This window comes from Sparus aurata, chromosome 8 (genome assembly GCF_900880675.1).
Source record: "Sparus aurata chromosome 8, fSpaAur1.1, whole genome shotgun sequence".
In the NCBI taxonomy this organism is placed as follows: Eukaryota; Metazoa; Chordata; class Actinopteri; order Spariformes; family Sparidae; genus Sparus; species Sparus aurata.
This window is the reverse complement of record NC_044194.1, coordinates 14,442,311-14,460,998: the sequence shown is the minus strand read 5'-3', so window position 1 is coordinate 14,460,998 and position 18,688 is coordinate 14,442,311. Positions and strand designations below refer to the sequence as shown.

Sequence of the window (18,688 nt, the reverse complement as noted above, 5' to 3'; positions counted from 1 at the left end):
CTGACACTTGAGCCACATTTGACAAGAAGATACGCCAAAAAAACAACAACAACAAAACTAAAATGGCTTCATACGGTTTGTTCAAGTCTCCCAAAGACTTGTTATCACACATTGATTTTGGAAAGATAATGTTTGCACAGTTGACATGAGGTTGAGCTCGTGCACTCACTTCAGGGTGTATACTTACACTTTTAGCTTAGCAGCTACAGTGAAGATTCTGGCCTTAAAAAGGGTGTAACGTTTTTTTCAAATGAATTTGGGATCTCCAGGCTGGCTCACGAAACTCAGAAGTTTTTTGGGTGAACTGACCCTTTATGATAATTTCTGAGACTGCAGTTTGCATACAGCACCTTACCAAGAGGTTTTTTTTTATCATGTTCATATTGCATGTTTAAGATCTTGCTGGTAGGTGGAGGGATGGTGGTGTCGTTGCAGGTGAGTAGGCTGCCGAGTTGGCAGACTGTGTTTCAACAATTGTAAGTGCAAATAATATTATAATATTTTAAGGAGATCTCTGGACAATCTCCAGCCATGTTTGTGGCAACCAAAACAGCTATTTTGAGCCAAAATGTGATCTTTTCCAAACTCTAACCGAGTGGTTTTTCATGCACAAACACGGCAAAGGCACAGTGTTGCCACGAGATAAAAGTGGAAATTGAACATCAAGTAACATAAGGTTTTACATAATATCCATTCACATGTTACAAATGGAAAACAGTTTCACTGCAGCGATTCTCAACAGACTGTGACCTGGTACCAGTCTGCAGTCTGCAGCAGTGTTGGTCTGGGTCACTGTTGCTGTTGTTTGACAGAAACCGATCATCCACCCACCAGTGCAAAGCAGATTATCTTTATATGTTGTAAAACATGTCTGGGGAAGATCTTTGTAACTACACTCAGTCTGGTCACTGCTCATTTATGGCATGCGAATAAATGACAACTCAAAACAGAGGAGGTTAGTCCAAAGGAAGGCCACCGTGTGATTGTATGAGAGATTAATCCACCCACAGAGAGAACTACAAATCAATTCTATCAAAAGTTGTGTTCCGATTTTTTTTTTCAGGGTTCACAAAGTCGCAGATGTCTCTTTGCTCTAGAAAAGGGACGTTTTATTACTGCACATAAATCCAGGAGATGACTTTTACCTGGTGGGAATCAGGTTCAGACAGTTAGGAGGCCAGTTTAAAAGGTATGAAAACATATAGTAATCATCCATAACTCTCCAGGTGGTGATAGTTATGAAAATGTTCCAAAAAGCACAACAATGACAACTTGGTCCTAAAATAGCACCCACTTTTTGTTGCACTCCTGTGACCTCCCATTGATGAAGTGCATCAATTTCAACAAAAGCTGAACATTACAACCTTTCTTAAGGTGGAATTGATTGTAAATCTGTTGGATTAGACCGCATAACTTTAAGCTCCGGTGTTTCCGTGTCTTTGAATGCAATGGCAAAACCCACACACAATCAGTAAGTAACAATACTGCCACTGCTTGGTAGAAAAGTGATATAACAATACAAATATTACAGTGTGTTTATATCAGTTACCTCAATAAATTGGGCTCCATGTATGTGAAACCTGGGGGTTGGAAATTCATAATATCAAGGTGCAAAGTTTTTTTCAAGACATGCTTTTCCAAATGCTCCTTCAATGCCTTCCCCTCACTACAGGAAGAACATTTCAGAGAATTACATAAATTACATTTGTTTGATCCGGTTTTCTAGCCATCACGAGCATCAAGGATGAAGTGGACATTGTGGTTCATTGCAGTCTTTTCAAATTTTTATTTCTGCAGAAACGGCATTACAGAACTGAGTTATCTATAATTCAAAGAAACAGGGCATAAAATATTAATAAAAAATAAACAAATATCGCAAAATCTTGAAATCATTTTGAGTATTGTAGTTTATTTGACAGACAATGCTCATTGATCGGGGGAGGGGGGAGTTTGCCTCGGGAATTGTTTTTATCTATGATCTGTGGCCATTTATCAAAAGCTCTTTGTGTTTTTTCCTGACAGTTCAAGCATTTCTGTGAACTATTATTCAATCTAGGTTTGTTCGTTCTTGTTCATCTGTCAAGCTCCGACTCTGATCACTTTTAAATCAAAGCTAAAAATGATCTCATTTTGCACAGCTTACTCTACCAGTAACGGATAAAAACTAAATCCTACCATCCTCCCTTTATCTTAAAAAATGTTTTAAATTATTGAATTTGTTTTTAATTGATTTATTCATTGACTGTATTATTTAATCTTGTAATATCCTTTGATTGAAGCTGCAGTGGTTTAATTTGAAATTCTCTTGCTCGCACTTCTGCCTCTCTGAATTGAAAATCTTTCCTTTTTTGACATATTCTTATCCTGTAAAGTGCACTGCTTGCTTTGATGTATGAAATGTGCTATAGAAATAAAACTGCCTTTGCCTCTGATGTCCAGAGTTCATCATCATGTTCATCATGTCTGCTGTGAGTCACTGTAAACTTCACAAGATGGTGCTGTTTCCCCACATGCTTTTATTTGTCTGCATCCACCCAGGACAGCTAGATGCATTATCAACAGTGCAGCTGTGGCATGATTTTTTTTATATATATATATATGTATATATAAAGAAACCCACTCAGACACACTTTCCTTTTTCCTTTTATAGATATTTATTCTTAAAAATGAGTCAAGATCTTGCAGTTTGCTTCACATGTGTCAGTCCTGACGTGGGCTTCTCTTTCGCCGCCCTCCCACGTCAGCTGTAGAGAATTCATGCAGCTGTGTAGTATGCCATCAACGCTCTACGGTGATCCTACTAGTTTTAAAGCTTTGTCACAGAGAAAAATCAAAAGCTGCAATGATTTTCAATATATTGATATGGATAATAATTGCATAGGATAATAGCCATGCTGTACAATACACATAATTATAAAACAATATGTTAGAATGATTAGTACAGATCTCCTAAAGTAGGTTTATACAGATTTTCATTATTCTCAACATTTAAGTGCATCATATAATATGAATAGTCTTTATATTAATGCTGATCTGATACATAGTTATAGTGATTTAACACGTACAGTACATACATACAGTAAAGTAAACCTTAATCAAATTTAGAGGGACATTGCAAAGCCCTTAAAATGCAATAGATATAGTCTGATATCATGACAAAACTTAGAAAATGGTATGCAGCAGAATGATAAAACTATACACAACTGTCATACCAGATTATGGTGGCATTTTTAGTTTTTGTTTTTCCTCTAGTACACACAGGTTATCTACATGAAGCCACTCTCAGAGAAAAGATAAACTGAAGAAAAACATTTCATCCTTCAAACAGAAGGTCAACATCTTGCATGCATTATTTCAGAAGAAGTAAAAATATTTTTAAACTAGTGAATAAGAGGGAGAAATTAATAATGTCAACAACTGCATGCAGCAACAATGGTTATAATGTTTACAATCCCATAATGGTTTGAGTACCGCCTGATTCGCACGCTCACATAACAAAATCATAAGGCATGCCTCACTGAACCCCTCCACAACCAGACTTTTAAATGGCAGATAAATCCTAATAACAACTGGTATGGATTCTCTTCTTGTTTACCTTCATATGGTCAATACATGTGTGATGCAGCCTGCAAACAAAGAGACAATTCAACTCGTTAGCCCCGTATTACATACGGCAGTTCATCTTGTAATTTGTGGCCACAGGCATGTAACACATATTATTTATCAGGCCATGTCTAAATAATTCAGTACTTACTCAGCAGACAGGCTGCTCAGTTTGTGTTCCTCTGACGGAGGTTCTTGTCTTTGTGGTTGTTGGTTGAATTAGTTTTCCTTCAAAAAGAAGTAAACAAAACACATCAGTTCAGACTGGAGGATGATTAGTTGATTGACAGATAATAATTTGATTAAAAAAATTTATAAATAATCTATCAAATCAAAATACAAAATGTTTGTTTTTCTCTGTCTCACATCTTTTTAAACTAACAAACTCTCTGAAAATGTAAAGACTGTGCGAAAGGAGCTTTCCAAAGTCTAACAACAAAATTACCTTGATGATATCATTAGGGTAATTTGTGGAATGCCCCCCTAATCAATAAAGACAAGTATTTTAATTAGAAAATTGGAAGTTCTATTATGTAGGTTTGACGGTTAGTGTAAAATTTTATGTAAAGCTTTGCTGTCATGTTGTGTCAATGTGTATGAATTTATTAACTGAGTCTGATTAATACTGACTTTTGCATAAACATAATGTGTTTAAGTGTTTACTACTCAGTTATTACACATAACAGTAATGTATTTCAAATCAGTTATTCTGTCTGTAATAAATTAAACTCGTAGTAATTTAAAATGATACACATTGACTCAACATGATAAAAAAGCTTGGCAGTAGATGTGAAGTATTGAAGTAATGTGATAAAGTTAGATGGAAGTTTTATATGCAATTGAAATAAAGTCACTGTTAGAGGCTAATTATTTTTTTGAGCGCATGAACACAAATTCAAGTGTACCAGAGCTCAGTCCAGTAATATTTCTTAAACAGTTTTTTAGCATTAATTATTTAATAAAAGATAATATCAAATGATAGTAAGAACAGAAATAAAAATAAGAATAGAAACGTGCCCTTGTATAGTTTTATTCCTATTCTTATATCTATTTGACCTTTTTTTAAATATTGTATTCAAAATCTATTTTATTTTATTCATTTGCAAATATGTTTTGTCCTTGTGCTGCTCAACTTTGCTGGGGATCAATACTAATGTATCTTAATATTTTTATCCTTCATAATCTTAACATGAATTATTTTACTACACACTATAATGTAGTTTTAAGCAGCTATAATCAGCTATATCTAAATATTATGACAACTGTTTTACTATATTGTCATTTATTATCAGTCTCCTTTTGGGCGCTCACAGGAGGAGTTACACTGGTTGACACAACTATTTAAAAAACTTGTATCTGTTTGCAACTGCATTATCGCCTGTTTTACACCTTCTTATTAAACCTTTACATTCTGCTCATGACTGATCATAGAGGGACGTAAAGTACAGTTTGGCCTTTTTAAGTCTTTGATAATCTTGGCCACAGCCTCCTTAATCAGAATAGTTCAGATAGTAATTTCTCAATGATGGCTAATATGTTGCTTTTTGATTTTAAGTGCATTTCCCTGTGATTTAAATAAATGCGGCAAAGCGTCATCGCCGGATGCTTCCAGTCATTTGTGACCCAGATTTTGGGGGCGTACTGTGTACAGAGCTCTAAAGACAGTCAGGAGTCAGGAGACATCGAAAACACAAACATTACCAGGCTATACAGGAACAAGCTATTGAAGGTAAAACGTTTGATACTTACACTGGTCCGGCTGGGTCATCATCTGAAGCAACAAGGAAAAATATGGAGAAATGAAGACCAGAAAATAGAACAATCGCAAAGGAAGTTGTACACATTGATGAAGAGACATTTCATCTAGAAGTGTAGCTGGGGCAGCGACTGCACTTTGGCCTGAGGTCTTTGAGGAGTTTTAGGTTTTCAACTATGCTGTATGTGCAAACTATGTTATGGGATGAAAGTGAAGTAACAGAATAGTAAAAAAATTTCTGTCATGCCGCAGGAAGACCACCTCATGAGGTCACTCACAAAAACACACAGATCGCAGTCAAATCAAACACAACAGCACATTCACACGCATGTTCAAGTGAGGATGACTGCATACAGGCAATTTGAAAAAATACTGTTGTCATGCACGGACGAGCAGCGCTCACAAAGAGCAGCTGTTCGCTCCAAGAGATTAGTGAAAAGCAGCACTGTCAATATCAACCCTCGACTGAAGTCAAACAGTCGAAATAATTCATAAACACAAAACATCTTCGGTGCTTTGCAGTGACTTGCATGCCTTTTCACTGCTTGATGCAAGAATGTGAAGTTTGTTAAACGAAACGATAAAAAACTGAAAACTTTGAACAGCACTTGACACTAATGAGGAGGCTAAACAGAAGTGTGTACTGTGGCATGAACTGAAATAAGATGAATCTGAATGCTCATTAAAAATTCATGAAGCATGCAAAGTCTCACACTTACCACAAACATGGTTTAGGTTATGCAGTTTGGGAAGGGGATGGGAGGGGGAGATATTACAACAACCTGTTAAAATACTCAACGACCATAGATAAACTAATTTAAAGAAATATGCGGATTATAAACATCTCACACAGGAATTTGCTGTATGACTCTCTATGAACCATCCTGACAGTGTGTTCCTGTACAGTCTGAGCTGTCAGTCATTCACTGCACGTTGCTTCTAATCAGCATGTGCCAACATCAAAATGCTGTTTGAGAGTAAAAAGGTCACCCAAATACCATTAATGCATAATTTATCATATAGCTCGACTCCTGAAGTACTCAGTACCCTGAGACGATCCCAGGATGGCACACGTAGGTTGTGTGGCTAAATGAGTGTCTCGTGGTGGAGCTCGCAGCAGCTTGGGGACATCGCAAGGTCCCTGGAAAGCCATTAATAATTGAAACTGTCCACCTCCGCAACACTGCAGTATCATATTTCTTATGAATATTAAATGCATGAAATTGTCCTGACAAGGTGCCACCTCCTGCAACTGTGTCTGCCTGTTCGGTCGACCTCGCCAGACTGAATTATCGAATGCAGGCACCACACGGTGTCGGGTAACTCTGTTGGTGTCTCTGGCAAAGGAACGACTTAGGCAGACACTCGAAAAGTTAGTGTGCCCGACACCGACACAGTTTCTCAGGTACAAAATGAACAACTTTTTCCTCTGATATATTAAACACTGTGGAATAATAAAACAATCCTCAGCACCGCCGCTGGTGACTCACCGTCTTGTAAATCGTCTGGCTTCTTACGCTTCTCATAAACAACGATGATGATGACCAGGATGATGATCTCAGCCAGAACGCCCAGCAGAGGCCACAAGGGGGCCAAGTGGCTGCGGACCCTCAGCACAGACTTCTCCTCGCGGCTGCCGATCATGTTGGTGGCGTTGCACTGGTACTCGCCAGGATCCAACCCGATGTCCAGGTTGGCGATGTGGAGCTCGGTGTAGTTGTCCCTGCTGCTGATGAAGAAGCGTCCGGTTGAGTTGTCGATTTCCTGTCGAGGGAGAAGAAAGAACCGCACTTAATAAACTTGAGGATTTGCCATTATATTCTAGTTAACGTGATGAGGTTTTCAAACATTATACAGTATCTAATATTGAATTACAGAAACATATTATGAATTTACTACAAAAGCACTTCATGGACTAGTTGCTACATTTGTGTAAATGCAATTTTTTTTTTTTTTTTTGATGTTTTCTGCTTGTTTTTAATGTATTTTACATTTAATTGCACCCCTGTCAGAGCACTTTGAGCTGCCTTGGGCTGAATTGTGCTACACAAATAGACTTGCCTTGCATTGCATTGAATATTGACACTTTCACATCTAAAAGTTTCAAGGACATCACAATATACTTTAAAAAGTTGTTTTTCAGCTTTCAAACTGGAGCTCATGCAGGACCAAATAGTTTCCAGATGAGATGTGATTTTTTTGAAAATCATGTTTGGGTAAGAAAACATGAATTGTTTTTAACTTGATTTCAACAACTATATAAATGAACCCTTGGTGTTTCTTAGTTCACTTTAAATTGGATTCAGCTGTTCTCCAAATGTTTTTTTTTGTGATTCTTTGTAAGGTTCCATAAATTTAATAAAAGTGTTTAAATTAACCGTTTTAAGAAAATCCACAACATGGACTGGGAAAAGGTCTGAATTCTAGACTTGCATTACAATGTAAAATGTTTGTGAGTTGTGATGATTACTGTTAATGTGTGTTTTAGTATTGCCCACAAGTAAACTGTGTGGATGTGTGGAGGAATAGCAGCTATGCAAAAGCTAATCGGTGTCTTAACAAACAAACTGCAAAAATTATGGAAACAAACAGAGGAGAATGTAGGTGTAGAAAAAAATGTGAGCCAGATTTGAACCTCCTAACCTCAATGTTCCCGCTCTGCTTAGAAAGATTGTAAATGTAGTTTGTGCAGATACAAGAAAAATAAAGCTTACATGCTGCAGCGATCAGTTACATATCAGACTTTTTATGTTTTAATCTGTCATCATAAAACAGGATATTTGAATAACCACATTAACAGTAAATATGCAGTTTTATTTGTTCAGGCGTTAAGTTAACGTAGCTCACATCATCGATGGACCTACACAGAGTTACAATTAGAGAAATATATCAATATAATGTTCACTCAGTGGCTCAAGCTTTTGAGAACCTCATTAACAAAAACAGTGTTGAGTTAACACTTTAATATAACTGAATAATATAATCTTCCTGGCTGCAGAGTTTTGTGCAGATCTGTTGTATCAAATTGCATGAGTGTACAGGGTAAATTGGCTGGGGACTGTATATTCACATGACGTACCCTAAAAATGCCGTTCTCAAACTTGCGCCAGGTCCAGACGGGGTGAGGAAAACCGACAGACTTACAGTAGAGAAGAGCATTCTGGCCCTCGTTCTTATTCTCACTGCGCTTGTGGCCTGTAATCTCCGGAGCACCTGAAACAAAACAAAGAAAATGTTAATGTAAATGGAGGCATAGTTATTTGCATCAAAATAATGCATGGATCACTAAATTGTGCTTTTGGTCGTTTCTTATTAAAAGTAGGAACTGATGAAAGGTAACAATATTCTTTATTCAGGATCATCTGCTTTATATATTTCAGATCATCATCATCATAATGATAACAACAATATATACTTATTTACTGAGCACATTTTAAGCTTGATGCACAAATTAGGAAGTAAAAATAATATATTATTGGTATTTAATCAGCTGCAGGAGGTAAATAATGCAGAAAACAAAATGGGAACAAGTACAGAAATATGAAAATGTAAAACTAAGGAACAATATGAACCAATCTAACATGACGTGTCTGTTATCATTCTGTGCATCTGGTTTAAAAATCTGCCTCGTTTTAAATGATTTATTTTCCATGTCCCATAAAATAAAAGGAAACTGTTTTCAAATCCAATTTGCCTCCATAGTGTTGCGCCTGACCGCAGAAAAGGCTGACCAGATTTTACCGTTGAGACATAATCCCTTGCCATCAGACAAACAAGACACCATCTGCTGCCACTGAGCCGGGCGTTGGTTAGATGGAGGTGTCAAGGGCGCCGGCTGGCCCTGAGCAGCCAGCAGAGCCATTTGAAATCACAGGTCCTCACATGACAGGGCGGCTGGTGCTCAAGGCCACTCGGGCCATTTTTATTGGTGACATCCCTAATGTGGCCTTGAAATGCCTGCAGCCCGCAAATCAACACCTACATTTAACTTCGATGGTGGCGTTGGCTGGAGGACTCATCTCAAAGGTGTAAACACACATGTACACTCCGGCGTCGTCTCCTCTTGGTTTGTTCAGCCTGCGGAGCAGAAAGAAACATCACATGAACCCACATCGGGCTGCTAAACTCTGTCTAGATGTCTAACACTCTCTCTCACATTTCTCCTACCTGTACTCGGTGTTCCTATTTGGGGTGCGCGTTTCCGGGATCTCCTCACCGTTCTTCATCCAGTAGCTCTCCTGGTGGACGCTGTGGGCGCTGGTCAGGTTGCACTGCAGTGTGTAAGAGTCTCCTTCCACAGGAAGTGTGGTGTGTTCAGAGGAGCTGATTGACGGCTCTGTAAGAGAGGCACAGATCAGCTACGACAGAAGTGATGCTTGTGCTGGAAGATGTAAACAACAAGGGTTCAGACAGACACCTCTGCCTAACACACTTTATACAATATAACCCAGGAATAGAGCTGCAAAGTGGGAGGAATTATTTCGGGCATCCAAGGTTCCTTAAGTAGAAGTCATTTTGTGCACTGTTAGCTGAAGTGGGAGTGTTTCCAAGGCTCAGCTGGATATGTAACTCTCTCGGTTGAATCATCAGATGACCAACTGTATTAAACAACATCTTGTTCTTTAATAAAAAGTTAAGGTACAAGCCTGCACACATGAAAAATGTAAGTAGAGAAGTCATCTATAGCTCCCAAGGTGCACTGCAGCAAGAAGCATCCAATCGCAGAGCTTACATTTCTGTTACATGCATCAATCACGGTGAGTGGAGGGGAAAGCTTACATTTTTCTGCAGCTAAATTGAATATTGCAGCCCAGAAAAGGTGCAGTTTATTAAAACTCATGGTCATGACAACAGTCTGTTGTATTGTTACATCATCAGGTGGAGAAAAGTACCAGTAGAATGAGTTTTTGTTCAGGATGCAGCAGAAATGCATATTTTTCTTTTACACCACTGGATAACCAGCAGGTCCAGCCTTAAAGTTTTCCAATTTTTCATGCTTAAATAAAATCAAGAAAGGCTAAAAATATAACCTCATTAAGAATTGTGGTTTCACAGCAAATCTTATAACAAAGGATTTACTTTCATGAAAGAGACTCTCACGCTGGGAGCCAGTGAGGATGACTGAAGGTATGAAAGGTTCGTTCAACAACTCTCTTGGCTTTAATTTGAAGATTTAATAGCTCTGCAGGAATTCCTTAAAAACACAGAAACTCTGTAATAGACATTTGTAACTAGTTGACATTAAACCAGCCAAAAAATCCTCTATTGGTTTAGCTTTTAAAACATGAAGGCCTTAATTGGAACATCAGATTCTGCTTAATCCTGATTATCTCCATCTTGTTTGTACATGTCGACATAAGCGAGCCTTTCAATCTGTCATTTTGTTTTGCGTTTTTTTTATAACTATTGCACCAGAGGACAATGTCTTGTTTTCATGTTTATATTCCGCCGAAATATAAGCATGTCTTGAACAAAATTATATTTTTCATTTCACATTAAATCTTGAAGTAGAGGTTACTAAAACCAGTGTTTGTCAATCCTGATTCTGGTCTTGCCCCGAGCTGTATGTTTAAGATCCTTCCCCATTTGCTACTGGTAGGCAAACAAAAACAAATTTAATCGTGCATCGTGTTTAATATCGTATGGTTATGATCAACCTCAGGAAAGAATGGACAACTTTGTGTGTCTAAGTATCGACAGTCAGAATAATTTCACATATTAAACACTGAAATATTTCTTTTAAAACAAATAACAATAATCACATTAGCAATTGGAATTGAATATAATTAAAATTAGTTCAGGGAAATGAGAAAATGAGAGCTGAAGGGAAAAAAAATGAAGTAAAGAAGATATGGAGACTGGGAGGTGACTGGGCTCTACAGGGTGTAGGCTGAAGGAAGCTTGGGATTCTCTCCATTTTCCAAGTCTGTAGGGGAGGAAGGCACCTACAGAGGAAGGTAACGTTCCTCCGGAGAGGTTTGGGGGAAGGCTGAATCACACAGGAACTATTAAATCTGGTTGCTAATGTGGGGGGCGGTGGGGGTGTTTCTTCTACACTGACCACTCACTCTGCAGCACCATTATAGTGGCCTGAGCACGGATCCAGGTGGTGGCTGGATTTTGGTGCAGGTCGTTACGTCGCGGATCATTGCTGGCTCTGCACTCGTAGGTCCCAGCATCGTCCAGCGTCAGACGAGAGACGCCAAGCACGCTCACGGCGTTCAAGCCATAGGCCGTGCTGATGGTGACTCGACGCTTACGGGCACCGTCCCACAGCTGCCTGAAGGAATCAGCTCGGTTGATCTCAGAGTACCACCACTGGATTTCTGGGGTGGGGTTTCCCACCACGTCACAGTACAGCTCAAAGGTGTCGCCTGTGAGCTTTGTCTCAGACAAAGGTGATTTCACAAAGCCCGCTGGAGGAGGTGGAGGTTTAGGGGGCAACATAAGAAAAAAAGGGAAAATAGGTGCAGGATGGCAAGACAAGAAAAAATAACAAGGCAAATTAAAATGAAACCCGACATTAAGAAAAAAGATAAAATGCAATAATGAAAAGATACTGACAGACAAATAATGAGACAAAGGATGATTTTAAGTAATAAGAGCAGAAAATGTAAAATATGCAGCTCAAAAGTGAACAATTGTTTATTATCGAATATCTTTTTAAAATGTCAATCACAATTTTTCCAATACCCAAGTTGTCGACTCAAATTGCGATATTTGAGATATTTAAAGGTCTCATATTATTCACATTTATTTTGGGTGTCTACTAAAAGTATTTACATACTTTTTTCTCATACTGCCCATTGGTGCGGCACCTCTATTCACCCTCTCTCTGAACACTCTGTTTTGGTGCCCATCTCTTCAAGGCCCTCCTCTCAAGATGCCCTATATGCTCTGATTGGCCAGCTCTCACAGGCCTGAGCAGGCATTCCGCTTGACGTGTTTTCAAATCAGCTCTAAGGGTGTTTTGGCAACCGTAGTTGGGCTGGAGGCATAGCTGAGGGCAGTCAAGTCAAGTCAAGTCTGTGACTGTATGGTAGTGACATCACAACCTTTCGGAAATCTTGACGGCTCATTTAAAGGCACAGTTTCTGAATACAGGCCAGGGTTTTGAATATGTGACCTAAGGTGACAGGCGATGTTTCAAAATGAAAAGTTGGAGACAGAATATGTTTTGCTGTAATAGCCAATGGAATATCGTGAAACAAACCGCTGAAATCCACATGTACATATTTGGAAAGACACAGAAAGAAAGCAGCGACCTCAGATCTGCCGAAGCCATTATTGCTGCTATTCCTGGGAAGCCTTAATTCAATTCTGCTGGGACGTCCTTGCAGAGCTGCTCTCACTTGGTTCTGTCCAATTAATGATATCATTTAAATTTGTGTCTGGCTCGCATGGCGCTCACATCCGAAAAGTCCTCCAAGTGACCTTGTCATTTTCAGTACATCTTGTCTGTTTGATGAAAACATCATTAGCGCTCTGAGAAGCTTTGGGAAGGAACACAGACACCAAGCAAACTGCTGTTAATTTAACTGGAGTGAAATATCGCTGCGTCTAAATTGAATGCAATAAAAGTGAAACAATTGATCATGGCTGCTGCGCATAGACGAGGAGGAGGAAGACGGACGGGCTGTAGTCATAAGCATAGTCTATAGGCACTGTGGAGAGCACATGAGATTGAGAGGAGATTTATAGAAGCTGCAGCTCCAGGTCTCTGGGGAGCGTGTGGGCGCATGGTGAAAGACCCCTTCCGTTTCCATAGAAGCCATCTACGGCAACAAAGTAGGAAGAGGACGAGACAGCCAACCAGACCAGGCGGATCATCACTGGACAGACAATCACGTGTTTTCTTTCTTTTTTCTTTTTATCAGCTGACATTATCATCATGCCGTGCAGCCCAGAAGTGGTTCATCAAACCCAGTCGGCACATATAGATTTCTATATGCACTCAGCTGCCAGTAAATTCAGGATGGTTATAATCACTTGTTTTTAGAGGCTGCAGTTTGTGGTCCTGTAGAATTGTACCCTCTTTGCCACTAATGGAGTGGACAAAATAATAGGAACATCCTCCAAAAGGATCATTCAGCTGAATCAACACCTCTCTGAAACATTATCACCTCCATGAATGTAAGACTCATTGCAAGACTGCATTAGTTTAAGATGGGCAAACCTAATAAACTGGCAACTGGGTGTATATAAGTAGCAGTAAATAATATGACTGAGGCTAAAAGCAACACCTCAGCTCCCAGAAGTGCTGAGAGACGGATCCTGCCACCTCGGATAGTGTTGACGTGTAAAAAGTGCTGATCCAGTAGTGCTGTGCTGCTGTACCATACATGTCTGAATAATGCCACTTATGTCAAGCTAATGTTAGTTTAGTTTTAGCATGTGGTTATGTGTTTGTACAGGCTGCGCTGTATTTTTTTCCTAATGTAGTTTAATGTAGTTTAATTTGATATAATCCTGATCTGGATCATCGTACCCTCATGGATCACTGCTCACTCCTGTTTTACAATCAACTTAAATTTGTACTTTAAATTAAACATGATATTTTTTTGTTGATTATCTCATGTGGGTCGTCCTCTTTCATGCCAACATGGTGGAGAGGAGGTTGCGTGGCTCGGGCGCCACCTGGAGATGCCTTGGCTTGCTCAGTCGTCCTCCTGAATCCACTCTCTACACATGTATTTGATAATCTAATTGTATCAGACACTTTATGATTATAATCTGTACACAATGTCATTTCTTAAAAATATATTTTATTCCCTCAGAGTCTTGAGTACAGCCAGATAAGTTAAATCTAGAGTTAACTTTATAGCTGATTATCGTCATTATTATGAATGTTTTCTCTCATATTGTCTAACTGCTTACTGCACAGCTAACTGAGCTAGCTAGCGAACACCAGCTAACACATGCTGGTGATATCTGACGCTGTTTATCACTTCCATTTTTTGTCTTAATTTTCTTTTTTTTTTTTACATAAGTTTTGCCTCCAAGACTTTGCAAATATTCACATTTTCATTTAGTCAGTCTTTTGGTTTCTAGTTCCTTAAAGTTTAAATTGACTGTAAATATCTTTATTTTCATTAACTTATCTTGCTCATTTTGTCTGTCAATGTCTCACATTGGAATGAATCTTTGTGTTTTTGTTTGTTTTCTTCGCGAAAAGTGTGTGAAAACACACTTACACTTAGGAGGTAACCTGTTCATATAATTACATAACTTTGAATGACCTAAAAAAAATTATGTTTTAATTTCTTAGTTTTGTAAAAGGACTTGTTGGGGTATTTCTGTTGTTCATGTTTTCTCTTCTGCCTTGTTACTTTTTTCTTTTGTAAGAGGTATAATGTGACAGACTGAACACACGTCACAGGTAATTCATGAGAGACACTCCCACAGAAGAACTGACCGACACCTGTGCATAATGAATGATCAGAGCATTGACCATTTAAGACCACTGTTGTGAGAATTGTTTCTTGAGGAAGTCCAGAGGGACGGAAACATCAGTAAAATTAACCAATCATGGTGCCGATCTGGTTAATCTTTTTTCAAATCCCATGGACTTAAAATTTATGATATAAGTCTGTCACATGTTCCAAGAGCCCAAAGTGACATCTTCAAATGTCTTATTATTGACCAACCAACAGTCAGAAACATCAAAAAACATTGTTTGCAATGATCTGATACAGAAAAAACAAAAAACAAAATAACATCTGAAGCTGAAACCAGAGCCTAGCTGGAGTCTGAATTTGATAAATAACTTCCTCTATCAAACATAGTTAATAATAACTTTTCTGCTGACCTACTAATCAATTAGCTAGTCGCCTTAGCTTTAAATGTGATTTCATGTTGTAATGTTATGTAATAGCCTTAAAAAGCCTTCTGGAAGCACATACTGCATTGAGCACGACAAAAAGCTGGAGAGAATAATGATTTTAATGTCGCCACCATCCAATCACACATCAGAGTGTTAAAAGTCCTGTCAGTCCCTCGTGACCGTAAACTGACAACATCATTAATATGGCACTGAGTATAAAGTTTAGAATTTAATTTCTGTTACATTATTCCAATCAAACAGCACAACCTGACAACACATGGCCTCGACCTGTGGTAAGTGTTTCCTTGCAGATATCTTCTCCGTACCGCGTGGTGAGTCCATTGAAACCCTTGTAATATGAAGCCATTCTGGCCACTGTCCCAGTTAATGTGCCAAAAAAACTGTCGCCACACATACTGAGCAGCTAATCGGATGCAAAATGAATATTCTATCAGCACAGAAATGAGTCCTGATCGACAGAGACGTCAGGAGAAGAGGGAAGTCAAGCATCCGAAAGCATCTTTTACATACAATTTCATATTTCTCTGTGTCATTACAACAACAATACGTTAGATACTGAAAAATGTTTTTTAATGATCAAAAGATTTTTAAGTGAATGTACAAACATTTTCCTTGGGTGATATTATTCACCTTTCGGCAATGATGTTTACAGAAGATGCGAGCAACTGTTTGGATTAATATAAACATATAAACACTAAGATAAAGTTACTTTGATGCCATCTAGGAGTCGACTTTCGGGATTTCGCTATTTTGCATCGAAGATAGCTGAGCTGAAAAGAAAGTCTTAACACTCCACTGAATGCAAATTATAAAATAAAATCTGCATCATTTTTTATCTAAATTGCTGATGTAACAAATCCAAACATCTCCTTGTTTCTGCTTTTATTTTTTACTATTTTCAGACACTCGGTTGAACAAAAGTATCATTGGATTATCAATAAGGAAAATAATTCATATTTGTAGCTCCACTGCAAATTACACGCATAAGACCTTATAACTTCAAAGTTATGAGCCAGGGCTCCAGAAGGAGACTTTCACACATGCACTCAAAAATCTGTCAAATTTCATTTGTAGCACCTGAAATTATCCATTTATTTAGTAACAATTGAGGTTATCTGCATTTCTTGTTGCTATGCTGTGATTGAAAATGGAGAGCACTGGCTACACTGGTGCACCTAACTTTTATCATTGAGTTGCATCAGCAAATTATTTAGATGCTCTCAACAACACATATTAATTTAGTTTCCGAACACATTACTTAAATGATTGTTACCAGGCATTTCTTCATTTAAATCACATGCAACACGATATTGCTACATTTTTGGCACACCGGTGCGACTAATGAAAAAGTTCAGTAACATTTGACAGATGTTTGGGCACATTTGCCCTAAATCTTTGCACCCTGAAGCCCTGTAGTGGTTTAATACATATTAGTGCTATTTAGTACATATCATTTGGTGCACAATATGGTAAAAAATATCATATTTAAATTATTTTGACAGATATTGTGAATGCAGTGTGATTCATTTGTGACATCTGTACCGATAGACCGATTATCAACCCTGGTCGATTAGCGGGCTAATGTTTAATGTTGTTTTCAATTAACGATATCATTCGACCCTAATCTGTTCCAAAGAAAGGAGTTTTCTCAGATCCGGAGAACAAGATTTGTAGGCCACAACATCTCTGCGGCACCACAGTACTTCAGTATCATGCTGCTTTTTCACAAATTTTACCTTAACCATAAAAAATAACTGCAGCTGATGAGATCTAGATATTGATAACATAAGAAAACATCACACTTTCCTGGTATGTGTCAGTTAAAAAGCTGTTTCATTACAGCAGCACTCTGAGCTCTATCCACTGGAGCGCTGATTGAAGGAGAGATGTTACGAGTGGGTGTGCAGTATAGGAGGAGATGTGTAATGCATTCCTACACATGGTCAACTCCGGGGAGGGCCCAGGCTGAATAAATTCTCACTCACTCTCACATTACAATGCTCGCTGCACTCGGACGCTCACAGTGTACACTTACATGCTCAGCTGAGAGGGCGTCCCTCCACCGGCTCTGGACTGGTGTGGTGGGGATGAGATTTATGAGCTGAGAGGGGTCGCCTGAACAAGAGGCACCGTGCTGAGAAATCAATGCCATTCTGCAGTGCAGTGCATCTCAGCAAAGAGTTAACAAGAGGACATTAAAGCCATTGGTTTTCCAGTACAGCATCCCTGCTCTAAAAATAGAAGCATGCAGCAAAATGGACTGGTGCTATTTACAGAGCCGCACTTCTAGCAGGTCCTACAATCTAAAATTACATCCATGTTGTGTGCTGCTGCAAGGCTGGACTGATGCAGAGGGGCTCCAGGAGGAGAGGAGCTGCTGATGGTGCTGCTGCTGCTGCTGCTGCTGCTGGACACCAAAGGCAAGCTGAATTCCTGAGCTACATCCTGACATACCTGAGCAGAACCAGGCCTGACAGAACTTCACTTTGTCCCCCTATCCACCTCCCCTCCCCTCGCCCAAGCCTGCTGATGAGCAGGACTCGTCCTTGCTGTCTGAATGTCCTCATGTATTCACTTCAAAAGGACATTTTCGGGACGGTCGGCAGGCCTCCGTTCGGCCCACTTCAGCTCGACACCGTAGCCTATTAATGATTGATTGACCCTATCAATGCCAACGCTCGGGGAAGCAAAGAAACAAGAGCTGTATTCGATGAACACGCGTTTCTTATCGGGGGCTTATCTATCGAGACTTGGCTGCTGCAGAGATATTTGTGATGGACAGCGTTCATTAATAACACACGTCCTGTAGTGATTCATTAAGAAGAAGAAAAAAAGCCCCGATGCAGATAAACAGTCGACATCCCTCCTCAATAAAAAAAAAAACAACAAAAACCCGCATTTTCTCACTGAGCTGACATTTTCTTACCGTTCTGAGAGGAGACGGACTGCAGCAGCAGGGCTCCGACTATCGCCACCGAGAAGGACATGACTGCAGCTCTCCGTTTGCCAGGTATCATCTTCGGAGACGGGAGATGGAAAATGCCGGTAGGCGCGCGCTAAGGTGACCTGAGCTGGGAGGGGGGGTATGATGGTGGTGGTGACGCGGGGTTGGAACTCGCACCGCACCTCCACACTCTCCAGTCGAGTCACGCAGGGAGGGAAGTGTCGCTCGGTGGACCAGCGGGAGGCTTCAAGCACCACTGCCGCTACCTGTGCAGCCCTCTGCCGTCTGTCAGCCCGGTGCAGCGAGGAGGAGGAGGAGGAGGGAGGGAGGGGAGAGAGGGTAGGAGGAGGGGGGGAACCACTTTTTTTAAACCGCCCCGTGTAATCTCAAATCCCGCGAGATCTTGGAGGAGCGCAGAGACCAAGCCGGTACATCTCACAACGTCCCGTCAAGAAGTGGAGCAGAAATCAGTTTTATAGTCAATGAACAAGATGGACGCTGCTGGTCTGTGCGCCAAGTTTTTTGTTCTTTTTTACCAGAG

General features: G+C 39.6%; 1 protein-coding gene across 4 annotated transcripts; it reads right to left on the bottom strand.

Annotated features, from left to right (window-relative positions):
- Positions 1-2,630: 2,630 nt before the first annotated feature.
- nptna (neuroplastin a) lies at positions 2,631-18,480 on the bottom strand. 4 transcript variants are annotated; one of them, XM_030425973.1, is made up of 9 exons: positions 18,130-18,480; positions 11,428-11,775; positions 9,527-9,695; positions 9,342-9,436; positions 8,439-8,572; positions 6,850-7,123; positions 5,353-5,374; positions 3,755-3,831; positions 2,631-3,626 (listed from the first exon to the last, which is right to left on the bottom strand). In XM_030425973.1, the coding sequence occupies exons 1-8, from the start codon at positions 18,218-18,220 to the stop codon at positions 3,771-3,773; spliced, it is 1,194 nt and encodes a 397-aa protein (XP_030281833.1). In that variant the 5' UTR covers positions 18,221-18,480; the 3' UTR covers positions 2,631-3,626; positions 3,755-3,770. The 4 variants fall into 4 exon arrangements, with proteins under 4 accessions (XP_030281833.1, XP_030281834.1, XP_030281835.1 ...); XM_030425974.1 differs by having other exon boundaries at positions 5,353-5,362; positions 18,130-18,474; XM_030425975.1 differs by lacking the exon at positions 11,428-11,775 and having other exon boundaries at positions 18,130-18,472.
- Positions 18,481-18,688: the final 208 nt, after the last annotated feature.

Excerpts from the sequence above, each read along its gene's own strand:
- nptna (XM_030425973.1), bottom strand. The coding sequence starts at position 18,220 with ATGATACCTGGCAAACGGAGAGCTGCAGTCATGTCCTTCTCGGTGGCG. Across the intron at positions 9,437-9,526 it reads AATAGGAACACCGAGTACAG|GCTGAACAAACCAAGAGGAG; the intron begins GTAGGAGAAATG and ends TCTGCTCCGCAG. Across the intron at positions 8,573-9,341 it reads CGCCACCATCGAAGTTAAAT|GTGCTCCGGAGATTACAGGC; the intron begins GTAGGTGTTGAT and ends GTTTTGTTTCAG.